This window comes from Dermacentor albipictus, chromosome 8, assembly GCF_038994185.2.
Source record: "Dermacentor albipictus isolate Rhodes 1998 colony chromosome 8, USDA_Dalb.pri_finalv2, whole genome shotgun sequence".
Taxonomy (NCBI): Eukaryota; Metazoa; Arthropoda; class Arachnida; order Ixodida; family Ixodidae; genus Dermacentor; species Dermacentor albipictus.
In genome coordinates, this window is record NC_091828.1 from 63,553,126 (window position 1) to 63,569,299 (window position 16,174).

The 16,174-nt window shown below is 45.2% G+C and overlaps 1 protein-coding gene across 7 annotated transcripts in view; it reads right to left on the bottom strand.

Moving 5' to 3' along the window:
* The window catches only part of LOC139048802 (uncharacterized), an 83,907-nt gene that overhangs the window by 29,590 nt on the left and 38,143 nt on the right, over window positions 1-16,174 (bottom strand). For all 7 annotated transcript variants that reach the window (XM_070523508.1, XM_070523507.1, XM_070523503.1 and 4 more), the window contains 2 exons: window positions 12,911-13,023; window positions 477-639 (listed from right to left, as the gene is read on the bottom strand). In XM_070523508.1, coding sequence (XP_070379609.1) covers window positions 477-639; window positions 12,911-13,023 — 276 coding nt within the window. The remainder of the gene's footprint in view (window positions 1-476; window positions 640-12,910; window positions 13,024-16,174) is intronic.

Here is a 16,174-nt window from a genome sequence, read left to right on the forward strand (position 1 = left end):
GCAGACCATGAGAAAGAGGTTAAGTGATGCCGTTTACTGGGCGGGTGAAAGAAGTTCAAATTAAGAGGAAATCAATTCACTGCATAGGGATACAAATAGGGATATATATATATATATATATATATATATATATATATATATATGTTAGTGTTCCGGTGGAAATACAATCCCTCTGCGGCCTTTCGCGAAGTGCCCGGCCTCTATCATCCTTTCATTAAAAAGTCAATAACCGGGCAATATATATATATATATATATATATATATATATAGATATATATATATATATATATATATATATATATATATATATATATATATATATATATAGGCGCCTGGCAATTTTACTCACCTTTTAGCAAATTCACGGTGAAAAACACAAACTGACTTCAACGTGCATTCGCTGAAACAGCGATACAGTTATGGGACGGGGACGTTAATCCTCAATATTCACTTAAAAAGGTGGAGGTTGTACTTACCAAAGTGTGCCCGTATTTCAAACGATACCGGATTGATTTTGGAATTCTGTAAATGGTAGGCGGCATTATATAGCATTCGAATCCTGGGGTTTGAGCCTGAATCTCTTGTTCTGTATAAGATATGTGAGCCAGGATCACCAGGACGGTGGGCCGGTAAACGTTCCTTAAAAAAAAAAAACAGCGCTATGAACATTTCACAAACGTTATGTGCAGAAGGAAAGCATGCTCATCATTGAGACACAGTTGTCAAATAAAGAAAATGTAGAGCGAAGGCGGAGACAGTATTCGTTTTTCCAAATCACATGTACCTTGCAACAATTCTCGTTTTTCAAACTCTCACAACGTGTTAGTCAATGCTACTTCTTGGCGTAAATAAGCATTCGAACGTTAAACTCGCCAAGTAATGTATGCTATAGAGCATGTAAATGGCTGAAACAAAATAACGTTCAGAGCTTGTGCAGTGATTACAACGATATTTCGTTGCGTACAAAATGCGTTTACATTGGGTTGCAAGCGCTAAACTAATAATATCCATGGCTGCTGTGGTATTTGCCACCAATACTGCGTGAGATCTGATGGAGCTGTTAGCGCTCCCTTACCACACGCCCCCAAGACGCCGTGCCGAAGCCCGAACGCAGAAGACAACACCAACATCTCGAACAAACAGCGCGCAGTAGCCGTCTTCTGCTCTAACTTTCCCCGGAGCATGGGCTTTTGCCTCAGACGGCCAGTAAGATCGTCGCCAAGTGAACCTCAATGGCAGAATCAGCGTATCCCATCGTGCTGCAACAGCCCAGGGAGCCAACGACTTTCCGTGTATCTTCAATTGAAGGCGCGGATCAGTGGCTGGAAATATATAAAAGGGTCACTGCATTCCACAACTGGAACATTTACGATAAGCTTCAGCATGTGTACTTCGCCTTAGAAGACGGCCAGGGCATGGTTAGAGAACTGGGAATCAACCCTGACGACTTGGGAACCGTTCCGCAACGGCTTCCCGCAGACGTTGGCGAGCGTCCTGCGCAAGGAGCGAGCGCAAGGGTCACTGGAAACCCGCATGCAGCTGCCAAACGAGAGCGTTGCGATCTTTACGGAGCAGATGGCTCGCCTCTTCCGACAAGCAGACCCAGACGTGCCAGAAGAAAAAAAACTTGTCCTGATGCGCGGTTTGAGGCAAGAGCCTTTCGTTGGATTGATACGCAACCCGACTAAGACCATTGTCCAATTTATTTCCGAGGCCTCTACTATTGAGAAGACGCTCGCTATGCGGACAAGGCAGTATAACCACCGACCGTCCACCATAAACTACACAAACGTTCAATCACTCGGCACCGACGACCTGCGGCAGACCCTCAGAGCGGTCCGTCGCGAGGAATCGGAGACGTGTTTCGCAAGGTCGCAGCCTTAAGTGAGCTGAATTGCCGACTTCATCGAAGAAGAGGTTCAGCGATCGCTTGGAGTTCTTGTCGTGCAACCACACCCACCGCGGTCCCAGTCGGAAGCAATCAAGTACGCTGCCTTCGTCCGCCATCAAGGTATTCCTCTGCGCTCGTGCCAGGGCCGCATGACGCCGCGATTCCTTCGCTAGACGTCGCCACACCACCCACCTGTCGGCTAGCGAAACACCCCGGAGATTACAGACGTTTGGCGTGCCCCCGAATACGGTCGCGCCGCATATAGCGCTGGTGCCCGTACCGCAAAATGGGACTACGAGGATTCGCAGTGAACTATCCGCGCCCGCACCGAGGGAAGCGCCCTAGTAGCATCGCCGACTACGTCACCACCACTCTGTGGAGCCTTCGACGGCAGTCCAATACACCGCCGCCAGGACGCTACCTGTCGCCGCAACGCTCACATTACACTGGCCCCGCCCGGGACCTGTCCGTATGCCCCTATCCGGAACACTAAAAGCGGCAGTCGATGTGGTTACGGTTGTTCTACTTCGATGTGACGAAGACCATCAGCCGCCGAAGATGAGGGTCCACGATCCATTTCGACGATGCAGCAACGACAGACCGTCATACCGACGAAGCCTGGGAGCTAACAATACGCCGACAAAGCACGAGTTAACGAAGCGAGTTAACGCAGCCGTGATCTGACGACATGGCTTAAATGCACCTGAGGACAGAGAACGAAACACCTCGACGTGCTTCTCCAGGGCAACACAGTGACCACCTTAGTGGACAAAGGAGCCGATTACTCCATCATCACTGGATTATTCACAGCTAAGTTGAAGAGCGCCAAGACTGCGTGGGACGGCCCTCATATTCTTACAGCTGGAGGACATCGCATAACAAAAACGGGAACTTGCACGGCAATAATTGTAGTCAATGAATGAACCTACCCTGCAACTTCCATTGTCTTCCAACAGTGCTGATGGGACTTAATTCTCGGCATAGTCTTCCTGAACCAACGCGGCGCAATCATCGAACTAAGGCTGGAGTCGGTAACACTGTCCGCAGACCAAGCCCTACAGACGGAGAGACCTCACAGTCAGCGTGCCTTGAGTGTACTTGAGGACCAAGTCAGCCTCCTGCCTCGCTCCATCGTTGTCATTTTCGTCGGCCACCAAAGACCCGGAGAGTAGAGGGCGTCATCGAAGGACGGAATCCTGCGTGTCTGTGTCGATTAACGTCGGCTGTACAAGATGACGAAAAAAGACGTATACCCCTTCCCAAGCATAGAGGACGCATTGGATCGGCGCTACAACGATAAACTCTTATGGTTTATGGATATTAAGTATGGCTGCTGGCAAATTGAAATCGACGAGAAATGTCGCGAAAAGGCCGCATTCGTCACGCCAGGCGCCCTCTACCGATTCAAGGTAATGCCATTCGGGCTGTGCTCGGCGCCAGCAATGTTCCAGGGCTTGATGGACACCGTGTTAGGGGGAGTAATGTGGCAGACCTGGGGTCATATAACGTAAAACTATTCTAATATGTTTTTATTCAAATCTCCTGACGTCAAATTCGCTTAACCGCCGACGGAAGCATCAGGCGTTCACCCACAGGCTTGTCTCAGCTGACCAATCAAACACTCTCCTCGTTCATAGGAGGTAAATTTTCTTTGCTTGAAAAACGAATAACATTGCCTAAAATGAGCGGCTCGTCTGATCTAACTGGATCGCAAGAGGCGAGGAGCACGCGCAAGTGGAGATGGATTTGATCGGGCCGAGCCAGTGCACTGAAAATCGATAACCGGATGAAGAGTGTGTTGCCGGCGCATTTGATTCGGCCGTTTTCACCTACTTAGCTTACTGTGGATCGTGGACAATCACGGCGGCATGCAAAGCAAGCTGGGAAATGACCATAAAACGGGTCCCCAGCAAAGAAGAGTGGGCAGAACGAGTTTGTAAACGTGTCGATAGTGCTCGATAACGTTACGTGGCCACGCAAAATGTTTCATTACACGCAAATAAACCGATGCTTTTCGGTAGGTGCGAGTACCCTTGCCTGGGAGATCGGCGGCAGCCATTTTTTGTGCTTTTCGGGACGGGGCAGCCTGCCGCTATTTAGAAGAAAATTCAGTATTGTTCGGCATATTAATACATCTTTAACGCGTATAAGTCACTTCGACGCGGTGGGTTTTTGCGGTTTTGTGACGTCGCGTGACAGGCAGCTGAAGTGGGTGCAGCCCGGCAACTTTTGACCAATCGCCGAGGGCTAATGGCGAAAAGGTGTCGAATCAGAAATAATTTTTTTTTCAGTCAAAACATGCATATTCAGTGTGCATACGTCATATCATATAGGGAGCAATTGCAGCTTTTGTGACGTCGCGTGACAGACAGGTGAAGTGGGGGTGGTCTGAAAATGTTTTTCACCAATCCTGGAGGGCTGAGTGCAGAATTGGAATAGAACAGTTTGCAATGATCGTACGTTATAACGCCCATCTTTCTAACTTCGACGACATCGTCATCATCGCGAGAAATTTTGACAATCACCTTAGGTGTCTTAGGACAGCATTAGAGGCTTTCATGTCATCAGGGCTCTATCTGCAACCGGAAATGTGCCGCTTCTCTTATGATGAGCTTTTCTTCCTGCACCACCTCATCAGCAAATATGGAGTCCTCCCCAACCCGGAGAAGAGAGCTGCCATGGCAAAGTTCCAGCTGCCCATCGACAAGAAGGCAGTCCATGCATCCCTTGGCATGTGTGCCTAATATAGACGCTTTGTCAAGGACTTCTCATGCATCGCTGAGCCGCTGATATATCTAACTAAATATGATGTCCAGTTCACGTTGGAAACGCAGCAGGCCGACGCCAATTCAGAAATACCCTCTGATGCCAGAAGCCTACGCCTTGATGCCGTTCAATTGTTCAGGAAAGGCGGACTTGAACGGGTGATATCTTACACTAGCCGGTCGGCTGTTGAAAGCGGAAGACATTGTACGACCGAAAAGCAATGCCTCGTCAGGATTTGCACTAAAGGAAAATTCCACCCTTACGTAAATGGCAGGCCGTTCAATGTAGTCACCCACCATCCCGTGTTGTGTTGGTTAGCTAATTTAAAGACCCTTCAAAATGCCTGGTGCGGTGGAGCTAAGACTGCAAGAATATGACATCACTGTTATCTACAAGTCCGGACGAAAGCAATATGATGCCGACTGTTTATCTCGCGCCCTCCACTGACCGCCTCCGCAAGGCAACGAAGATGACGATGCCTTCATTGGTTATTAAGCAGGAATAGACGTCGAGCTAAAATGCTTCGTCGAGTACTTGGAAGGGCACACCGACGTTGTCTCTAGGCCATTTCTGCGAGAATTATCTTCGTTTTCGCTTCAAAAGAATTTACTCGGAAAGAAGTTCTCACCAGTCCGCGCCAACTGCGCCCTTGTTCCCTCAGCACTGAGTCCAAAAGTACAGCACGCCCTACGTGGCGATCCGACCGCTAGGAAACCTCAGATTGTCCAGAAGGCTATGGAGGATACAGGAAATATATTATTGGCCACGCCAGGCTGCCGACGTCACCCTTCACGTCAAGACAAGTGCAGACGGCCAGCAATGCAAGCCGCCACCGACAGGGCTGCCGGGATTACTACAGCCGATCAAGCCTTCTTACGCCCCGTTTCCGGAGATCGGGTCTCATTTGCTCGGGCCCTTTACGACGTCGCCATCGGGGAACAAGTGTGGCCGCTGACTACCTTACCCGCTACGCCGAAACAAAAGCTCTGCCTAAAGGTACTGCGGCCATTGTAGAAAAATTTTTCGTAGAGAACATCCTGCCGCGACATGATGCGCCTGAAGTCCACATTAATGGCAGTGGAACGGCTTTTAGTGCTGATCTTAGTGAACCCATCCTGCAGTGAACCCAGACAAATCACCGGAGGACCACTTCATGCCTACCACCCACAGACGGATTGCCTAACGGAATGACCGAACAAGAAGCTCGTGGACATGCCAGCTCTGTACGTCGACGCCAAACGCAACAAATGGGAAGCCGTGCTTCCGTATGTCATCTCTACTTACAATACCTTAGTGCACAAAAGAACTAAAGGCACGCTGTTAAACTAGTTTACAGAAGGAACCTGACGACGACTCTCGACGCCATGCTGCCGCAAGTCGCCGACTACGCAAATAATAACGTTGCCGCCTATCCCTTACGCGCTGAAGAAGTTTGAGAGCTCGCCGGCCTACGTACCAAGAAGCAGCAAAAGGCGGACAGCCGGAACTGAAATGATCGACGGTGATACGTAGAATACCAGCGCGGCGGCCGTGTTTGGGTTTGGACCTTGATACGCAGACGGGGACTCAGTGAGAGACTGTTGCGATGCTATTTGAGACCCTACAAGATCATCCGACTCATTGCTGCATTTGAGTATGAGGTCATGCCAGACAGCACTTAGCTATCACAGCGGTGTCACTCAAGACCCTAAATAGTCCATGTTGTGTGACTTAAGCTGTTATCTTTATGAAATATGAAGACGCCAAATAAACCGACACACACAAGAGAAGAGAACGGGACAGGGCGCCACTCGCAACTTGTGTGTGTCGGTTTACTAGGCGTCTTCATATTTTGTAATGAAGAGCTACCAACTAGCCCAACAAGAAGTGCTATTAAGCTGTTATACCAGCGCTAACGAACTTTTGGACTGTGCAAAGCCGATTTTTAGACTTTCTTTTTTTCTGACTGCGTTACATTGGACTTTGTTTCTTTGTTTGATTGCTATGTTTGTTTAATGCATGTCATTTTGTTTTACGCGGTCCTATTGGTAGCATCGAGGCGATGGTTTTTGAGAGGGAGACATTGAACCGCGTACTTGTTGATCTTTATCGAGTGATGTTTATCTTTATCAGTTTTTCACCGTCTAATAAATCTAATGAATGTTATCTCTTAGTGCGTGACGGGCACGTATGTATCGCAAGTTTCTCGAATGTTATCGGTGTCTGTTGTCACTAAAACGTATGTAATCTGATCGTATGTCCGACATGAATTGTGCAGAGTTTTCTGGAAGACACGTGGGCAGCAGCGATTGCTCTAGAACCTTCGATGACGTATGCGTGAAAGCTGACGCCCTTGACCGGCAGATCACATTTTTGACGATCGCCAACTGTTTGCCGCTATCGTTGTGCTTTTAGTGTGACTCGCCTTTGTGGGCCCAGGTTGGCCATATAAATGGTAGTTACATTATTCACAGTATTGCTACTGTGTTCTTTGCCACCACAACTACGTGACATTGTTATCATGATCCCAAATTACAAGGCTTCAGCGAATTTCTTGACAGAGTCAGCAGGACAAAACTGTATTCGAGTTTGGTAAACATGCAGTTGGCAGCACTTCATAGCGAACGTGTGAATGCTAGGCTCATGCCTTCTGGAGATATCACGGTGATCGCTCTTTCTCTTTAGACCTCAGCGATATACATAGACTGTAGATTACGAAATTGTTACATGATTTTTTGGATACCCCTCTCATCTTAGCCAAATAAGACATAACACTAGAATTCTCATTATTTACTGAAATGAAAAATTACTGATGATTGGAGGTTTTAAAATTACAATGAGTTTTGGTACTGGCCACATGGTACGCTTGGGTCTCCGCTCATTAGAGGCTGGCTGCCTACCTAAGCGGTGGGCTGTGCTTGTTGCCACTTAGTACTGTAAATCGGGGCAAATTCCGAGCAGAACGCACTTATCGCATATTTATCCAACAGTCTCATATCACTACTTCATGTATTTTTAAGGTAGCAATAGTGATAGATTCTGGACGAATACAACAACGAGTGTAACCTTTCAGGCATAGCGACCGACCATAACGATGCTGTTTTAAAATTGACTGTGTCTAAAACTGGAATGCGATACTTATAAAAATTTCGGCGATATTACATACATTTCTACGTGCTGTCCGAAGCTACTACAATTTGAGAAAATAAAACATTGCTTTGCACGTACCGCACAATCTCTGCAGGATGTTACCAATGAAGATGACAATAGACGCACAGTTAATGCGCAATTTTTGCGCCCTCGTAAATGTTCCGTCAGCACTACCGTGTTTTTCTTGAAGGTGTTGAAAATCGTGAATTGGGCCAATGACATAAACGCATCCTATAATTACCTTTCTTTCACTGTTCCTTTCGGACGCGTGCCACAATATGTTGCAAGCTCATTATGCTTCTGTTGAGCGAAAGTTCAGTGAAGGCAGGATAGGAAATGCAAAATTGTGCAATAGAAGGATTTTCTCCCTTTAAATACCCCTTTAAGATTGTCATTTATATTTGCGCATGCATCACCGTCATTGGTGCTTAGGGCATTCCTGCTGGGATATTTGGAATCTCAGATGTCTTTCTTAAGAAATGATCAATTACGTGTTGTCGTCTTATCTGAAAGCTACAGTATTCTGCCTCATAAATAATTATTTGTTGTCAACTCAAGCCATTACTTCTGATGTGTTTGATGCACTTCATTGCGATGAAGTTAAAAGTATTAGAACAGTTCCAGCGAGAGTTGCGGACACTTCGAAGACCATAATTGACATGTCTAACTTCAATGCTCACGAATCTTTTTCTGGTGCAATTACTGCACTTCGAAATTTTCAGATGTCTGTCTTTTCCTTTGTACCAATTCAGGCAGCTCGACTTACCATGATTAAGTTAATTAAAGTGTACGGTAAGATTGACGATGGAAGCCTATGCAGATGTAGAAGCAGATACGTTTGTAAATCGCATGACACGCTGTTATTTCACCTAAAGAATTTACAGAACAATGCTTTTCAGAATGACGTTCTGAAGAAATATAAGAATTCAACGAATCTATGGACGGTACCAGTACTCTACAGAATATTAATCCAAAAAATAATCAAATGCATGCCCCTTTCACGAAACAACAAATCCAGAACTTCTTCGTGTATGCGAGTATGTGCAAAATAAGGTGGGATCTCATATCAAAGAAGCGCAGAATCAGCTTTACCTAAACAAGTTCTGGAAAAAAAGAAGCTCCAAAGAAACCTAGACCATAGTCTATTACTTATTAAGTACCAAAAGCAAAACTTCAATAATGTACCTGAATATTCTCTGCGTTGATTGCACAGAAAATAATTAGAATACAAATTTATTACACGTCTCTTTACATCTGCAGGAACAAACTGCTCTGATACAGGGACAAGGACCGTATCTATAAATTAAGCTCCACCAACTCAAGCTGAGTTTTCATAGCTCCTTGTAGCAAAATTGAAAATTTCAGCTCGCTTTTTTCCTTCGCAACGCCGAGCCTTTGAATTTGTTTATATTGTCATTTGGGCTAATCAGGGAATATCTGAAGTCATTGATAACCACGCACTGATAATATCAACAGTAGACCTAACACGCGAATTTTGATTTCTGAACCTAAAGTAACACGTATCTGAGGGATATTTAAAAGTGGCGGAATTAGCGAAAATACTTATTACATACGATCTCAGTCGAATCACTTTTTCCTAAAGTCGCCGAGAAGCATATAAGCAGTAGCGTCATTAATTACGTTGACATGTGCCAAATTTACGTTTATCATAAATATGGGTTCTTTAGCAGCCATGGAGCTTCATCTACAAGACGTTCCATGGAGAATATAGAAAATAAGTTTTTCCTATTACAAATATTTTTTATATCTTCACAAGGCATATGACTCCATCAGTCATGACATTCGTTTAGCACAGATGTATCAATATGGTATAGGGGATAATCGCTGCATTTATTGAGTAGTTATCTCAACCAGACCATTCAGCATATTGCTGTAAATGATTTTTGTCTGATCCTGGGCACATTGTTGCTGCTGTTGCCAAGGAATGAATTTTGAGTACAGTCCTGCCAATACTCTGCGAAATGCAATAGTTAGCATACATCACGCCAATGACATAACAATTTCTGCAGACTAGACAAAGCTCTCCCTAACCATGCACAACCTGTGTGTCTATATTAAAAATGAAGAAAAGCTTTTGTACAAAAATGAGGGACACCAAGGGTGGTTCTCTGACACAAAAATGCCAAATACACAATATGCAGGTACATAAGAAAGAAGTAAAAGTAGTAATATTCCACACATTTTGACAACACTACTTTCACACATTGCACACACAATTATAACACTAAAAAGAAAATGGGCACAGGTCACAATATGTTCAAAATGTATGAAACACGGCAGTACATTACATATGACCAGAACTCGGCCGTTGGTCTTTCTCGATTCAAAAAAAAAATAATTCAGCGACCATGCAAATTGAGATTGTTGAACAGTTACACTTTTGTATGCCTGTTAAATATAGCAGGGTTTTCATTAAACAAATTCATAATCCCATAATTTATAGCTCTTTTTCATGATTTGTTTGTGCACTTACTTCAACTATGTCCGTTTTATGCAAGTCATGACGATTGTTCCTGCTTAGGAACTGACGAGGAAAAACACTATGGTGTCGCAGTATTTAACTTGACACACGCACACTGAGTGCCTAATTTTACAAAGAAGGCAGAAATGTGGAATTCTATGCTTAAACAGAAAAGCCGATATCCATCTGATCTGCACAGCTGAGCAGTTTAATTATTTCCTATGTAAAGCACAAAGTTTATCCTTATACCTTACAATATGCATTCTGCACAACAACACGCAAAAATTGTGATGGGAATAAATGCGAGTAAATAACAATTTTATCTTTTGCCTAGTTCGCAGGAAATAACCTAAACAGTTAAGCATGTTGGTGACTTGCGACTTTTATTCTGGTGTTTACATGATATGACTTGCTTAAGTCCCTTGGGAAAAAGGACGTCTAAAAAGGAATAATTAACAAGATAAAGTGATGAGTCATTGTATTTATGGTTGTCCTGAGTAATCAATTATATTGTTCTTACGAAAAAATGATTCATTTTTTGCACTGCCTTTTAGTATGAGAGAGGAGACGCATAATTGGTCAGAATCTGTTGTTTCATGTCTCTTCGAGTCCCTCCATATTAGCCCAAACGGAGGAGACACTTGCGGTCATCAGCACACATATCTAGCTCACCAGTATGAAGAATATTAATATCATTCAAATACACTAAAAACAATAGGGGCGTAATGCATATCCTTGGGGTTGACCATATTTAACTGGGCTACTTTCAGAACGAACAAAATCGACACAAACATATTGCAGTCTATTGCGTAGATAACTTGGGATAAGGTTCTGTGCCAAAACGGCAAGTTGGGCCAGTTAGTTGGGATTCATAGTAAGGTTTCTTACAGCGCAACACAAGACAAGGACAACAGAAGGTATGAAACGAACAGACTGCATGGTGTCATCGTTTTTCACCTTCTGTTGTTCTTGTGTTGTGTTGCGCTGTAACAAACTTTACTAAGGTTCTGTGCTTTTCCTTCAAACCATTCACTTCGAGCTTCTGTAGGAAATTACCGCGTTTGATTGCATCAAATGCCCTTTAAAACTTATACATATTTATTGCAACTCTAAATAACCTTTTTCAATGTTTCTGATGGTTTGATTTTAATTTATCACTAAGGACGTTTTTTTTGACTGGCCCTTTTGGAGTCCGGATTGCTGTTCTACTACATTCTTTGCTAGTAAGAAATATAATAAGTTGAATGTGCAAGTCCATTACAGAAACATTAGAGGGAAGTGATAGCAGAGATACTGATGTGTGCTGAAGCAATTTGTTGTGTTGTACACCTCTGTGAAGTTACGCGAGAAATTTTTAGGCTTTTGCTGTAGACACCAGATGACACCATAACTTTGAGAATATAGTTTAGTTGCATGGCAATTTCATACGCAACAACCTTATTCAGTGAACATTTTGTGGGATCTTTTACGGCTGCTAACTTGCTTCCAAGATATCGCAAGATAGATGCGATTTTATCTTGAGATGTACGAGTCAAAAATAGCGCGTCTTTTACGACATGGCGCAAGTACGTTCGGCGCTCTGTTAACGCAGCACGGGAAATGAGAACTCAGCTGCCCCAACATTTACAACAAAATTTTTCAGCAAATCGCCATAGCAATGAAAACTACATCACTGAAGACATGCTGCAGAAGTGTTTGTCATTTCATGGAAGATCTTCCATGTCTCGCGGCTGCTTTGGGCAGCGCTTTCAAACTTGCGTTCGAAAAGCGACAACCTTGTCTTATTTAATATCTACGCTTAATATTTCCAAAACCCATGCTTATTTAATGTCTGTGCTTAACCTTTTGCTAAACCTATTCAACTCTTGCAAAATCTCCAAGTCGCGTGGCTTTAGGAACTGAATTATTTTTCCGTATGTTTCGTACGCTCATAGAGGCCATTTGCAATCCACGGTATTCGTGCTTTATTATGAAGAACTCTTGTTATGACAGGAAATGCGGTATTGTAAACATGCTCTAATCCTAAAATGAACTTTGAAAAGGCGGAGATCGATTAAGCTCGCTATACACGTTTGCCCAACTTGGGCTCGTTCTGCTTGATAGTGATCGCTGTGCATTCTCCCACTACCTTCCGCTGTTTCTGTAATCTAGTTGGTGTCAGGGCTCATTCACACCGGCATTTGAAGTACATCACACGACTGACCACGATTGATAACCAAGGAGCGTCTCACAGACATCAATGCTCGCACCGCTGAGCGCTATCGGCCCGTCGCCTGGCTGAGATGTTTGGGACTGATGCCGCACACGTTTGCTCGCACCCCTGTCACTGTCCTAGTTAGGCGTGTGCAGACCTATTGTTCCTGCGCCGTTGATTTGTATAGTAGAATCAAGGTTTGCTACTATGTGTATACTTACGCCACTTAACGACCGGTTGCGACAGACGACAATTAACAGGTCGAAACCATAAATGAACCTCAAGGCCAGTCGTTAGCTTAACAATTCCGTTACCCTCTGCACTATCACTTTTAAATAAATGTCGCCTCAGATGCCCCTCTGACGACTACCGCAGCGCTATTGCATGCGGTGCGGAAGCTCTCACTTTCTGAAGAGAGCTTCCTTACACAGTACAGAAAATTACTTACTTCATTATTTCTGCAGCTTCATCGCAGCCAGCGGGCTGTTTAGCGTAATAGCCAAGAAAGGTGTACGACACTACTCGCTTCGTAGGAGATGGGTCTGATATTTCAAGTGCTCTCTGTGAGAAAGAGGTAGAGGATCATTGCGTAAATATCACTGGAGTCACGAATAGTTTCACACGATGCTGCTAGAAGTCCTTTATAATATAAATTTGGACATTACTTTTTATTTTAACACATACCCATTATCAACGTAACTCCACTAACGACTCCTTAAACTAAATTCTATCGTATGTCATATTGACGGTCACAGCAAAAGAGAACAGGAAAACGGCATGGGCTGGATCTTCTAACTGGTGACTTTCCAGTTGAATGTTACGGCCCGTGTCGTTTTTGCGCATTGACATATTTGCATAAATTGCACTTTTTCGTCGCCTTTTTGGATAATAGATTTATGTTGTCTTGGTGATTTTCTTTTTCCTGTAATGTTTCTGGTCCATGTCGTGGAAAGCCCCTTCGGGGCACCGAGCAGTGCAGTCTGCCGAGAATCATGTTCTGCATTTTAAATAACGTCAATAAAACATTGTGGCAGAAACCACCGAGAAAGAATTCCCACCGATACGTAAATAATAAAGGAATCCGAGGAGGTTACCAAATTGGGATTAGACCACTTTGGCCAAAGCAACGAATCCAAACAGGTCAGCCCAAGGTGGTGCAGTTGCAGTTACAACACAACAAGACAACAAGAGAACCTCACGATATTGCGCTGCAACTGCCGATCACTGCAAAACAATCACGTGACCTAAATACCTAGGCACTGAAGTTAAGCTCATCCAACAACTGAAGAACACTTGATCCGGAGAAGCACAGACACCTACGCCAAAGACTATCACGGTGAAGAACACGGACATCTTAATGCCTCCATCAACTTAGAATAGTTCTACTCCGCTGCGAAGGCATTTAATAACGCTGCATGGGGTCCGATCGAATGACCCAAGCGATGCTGAGAAACCTTAGTGACTCGGCCAACCAATTTGTTTACCGGCACGGTATGTATACCTCCCGGCTGTCAACCCTCCGACTGGAAAACAACCAACATAATTTTTATACCGAAGCCCGGCAAACTGTGCGAACTAGGACAACTGCGACCTATCCCGCTTACCTCCTTTCTGCACCATCTTTTCCAGAGATTCTTCCTCAGCACACTCGAGAGACACAGAGCTTTAGAGATCTGCTTCCGGTCACGTTTCATGTGAGGAGGGGGGTATCCGCCCAAGGGCTCTACGTACTCCTGAAGGACAAAATCCTGCACTGCGCCCCCCTTACTAGGAAGCCCGGACAAGTCTTGCTCGCACTTGATATTCAAGAAGTTTGTGGCAATATGTCGCACTCCTCGATAATTGAGGGGCTCGACGACGTAAGAAGTTGGGATAGAATAGATTCCTATGTGCAAGATTCTTGTAAAATCTCTCTGATCATGTTTGCACAGTTAGGACTTACTCACTGCCATACGACCTACCGGATACTATTACCGCTCTGGTTACCATCGACTTAGTCAAACTGGCGTTACAACTGGATGAGCACCGAGATCTCGAGTGTGCCAAATACATGGGTGACATCATGTCACGGGCCACTTCATTCTCGTACGGAGACATAAAAGCCATCGTTAAGAAATACAGCTGTGATATTCACAAATCAAAAGAAACAAGTAGGCATGAAATGCCCCCTTAGATTTAAATAAATTACAAGGTTTTACGTGCCAAACCACTTTCTGATTATGAGGCACGCCGAAGTGGAGGACTCCGTAAATTTCGACTACGTGGGGTTCTCATACGTGCACCTAAATCTAAGTACATGGGTGTTTTCGCATTTCGCACTCATCTGAATGCGGCCACCATGGCTGGGATTCGACCCCGCTACCTCGTGCTCAGCACTACAACACCATAGCCACTGAGCAACCATGGCGGGTGTAATGCCCCCTGTCCCAGTCGGCATACCTACAGATCAGACCCAAGAGTACACAGGAAAACTGAACACTGCCCTCACAACGATTTCTCGATTGGGAACCCATCAACAAGACAGCAAGCATGCGGATTCTCGTAATGCTACCACATCATCTGGGCTGCGTTTGCATTGCGCCCTCTAAATTCATACGTACGGTAAGCAGTGTTACCGGATTCACTAACAGAATCACACGCGGCAATGAGAGGATTACAAAGGCACACATGCTGGAATTGGTCAAAGCCTTAATAAGTCTCAGGACACGCGCATTACCCTTCAAGCCACGCGCTGCACAGGGACAGACCAGGTGGACAAATTAATTCCAGTAGCCTGTAGGGCGGCTCTCGGCTTTCAGGCAAGCACAAGCATGGAAGGCTTCCAAGAGCTAGGGCTGATCAACATATATGAAGAGCTCGCCGCAGCCACAATCATCACCCAGTGAGTGTGGCTTGCGCGACGTCCCAGGGACGTTGTCTCTTAAGCCGCCAACACTACATTCGGGCGCCACAATACTGTCGGGAGCAAACACCACTCGCATTGCGAACACGGCTACAAGTGAATCGCATTCCATGCTACATGCACCTGACAATCCACGGAAGACGAAAATGAACCAGGCCGATAGCATTGCTACAGAGGCAGGAACATCCGGACAGGTATTTCGCGGACTAAGACTACCCCTGTACGGCAACACAGACCCCTCTTTCGTGGCGTTCACGATAAAATATGCATGGACAGTCGAGGATGCGTCCTTGCAAACCTCGTCCTGCACAAGGGATGAGGCCATGGCTATCGCACTAGCCGTACGAGCCTCCGAAGCAAAGGGCCGATCAGAACACATACTGAAGGAATCTCAGTAAGCCTGCCGACTATACCTGCGGGCAGTTTTGCCGACTAGCATCTTGCACATTCTGAGACCAATACTCACATAAGACCGGAGTATCACCGGGCACACACCGGAGTTGGCGGCAACGAACGGGCGCATTGTCTTGAACGAGATACGACAGGCCGAGTCGCGGATCACTCTGCCCCAGCGGACACCCTCTCACCCAGCACGCTAGGCGAAGCACTGGAGATGCAGACTCGAGCGACTATCAAAGGCCCGTCCCCATTCCAAGCCCAGCAGGCAGCACGCACGGTACTAGCGCCTGCTACAGACGTACACCTTTCTTCATTCGTACAGACTTCAAAAGATGTACACCGACAGGCACAAACAATTGTCCATGGTGTGAAGACACACCGACACTCCCGCACATCACATACGACAGCCCC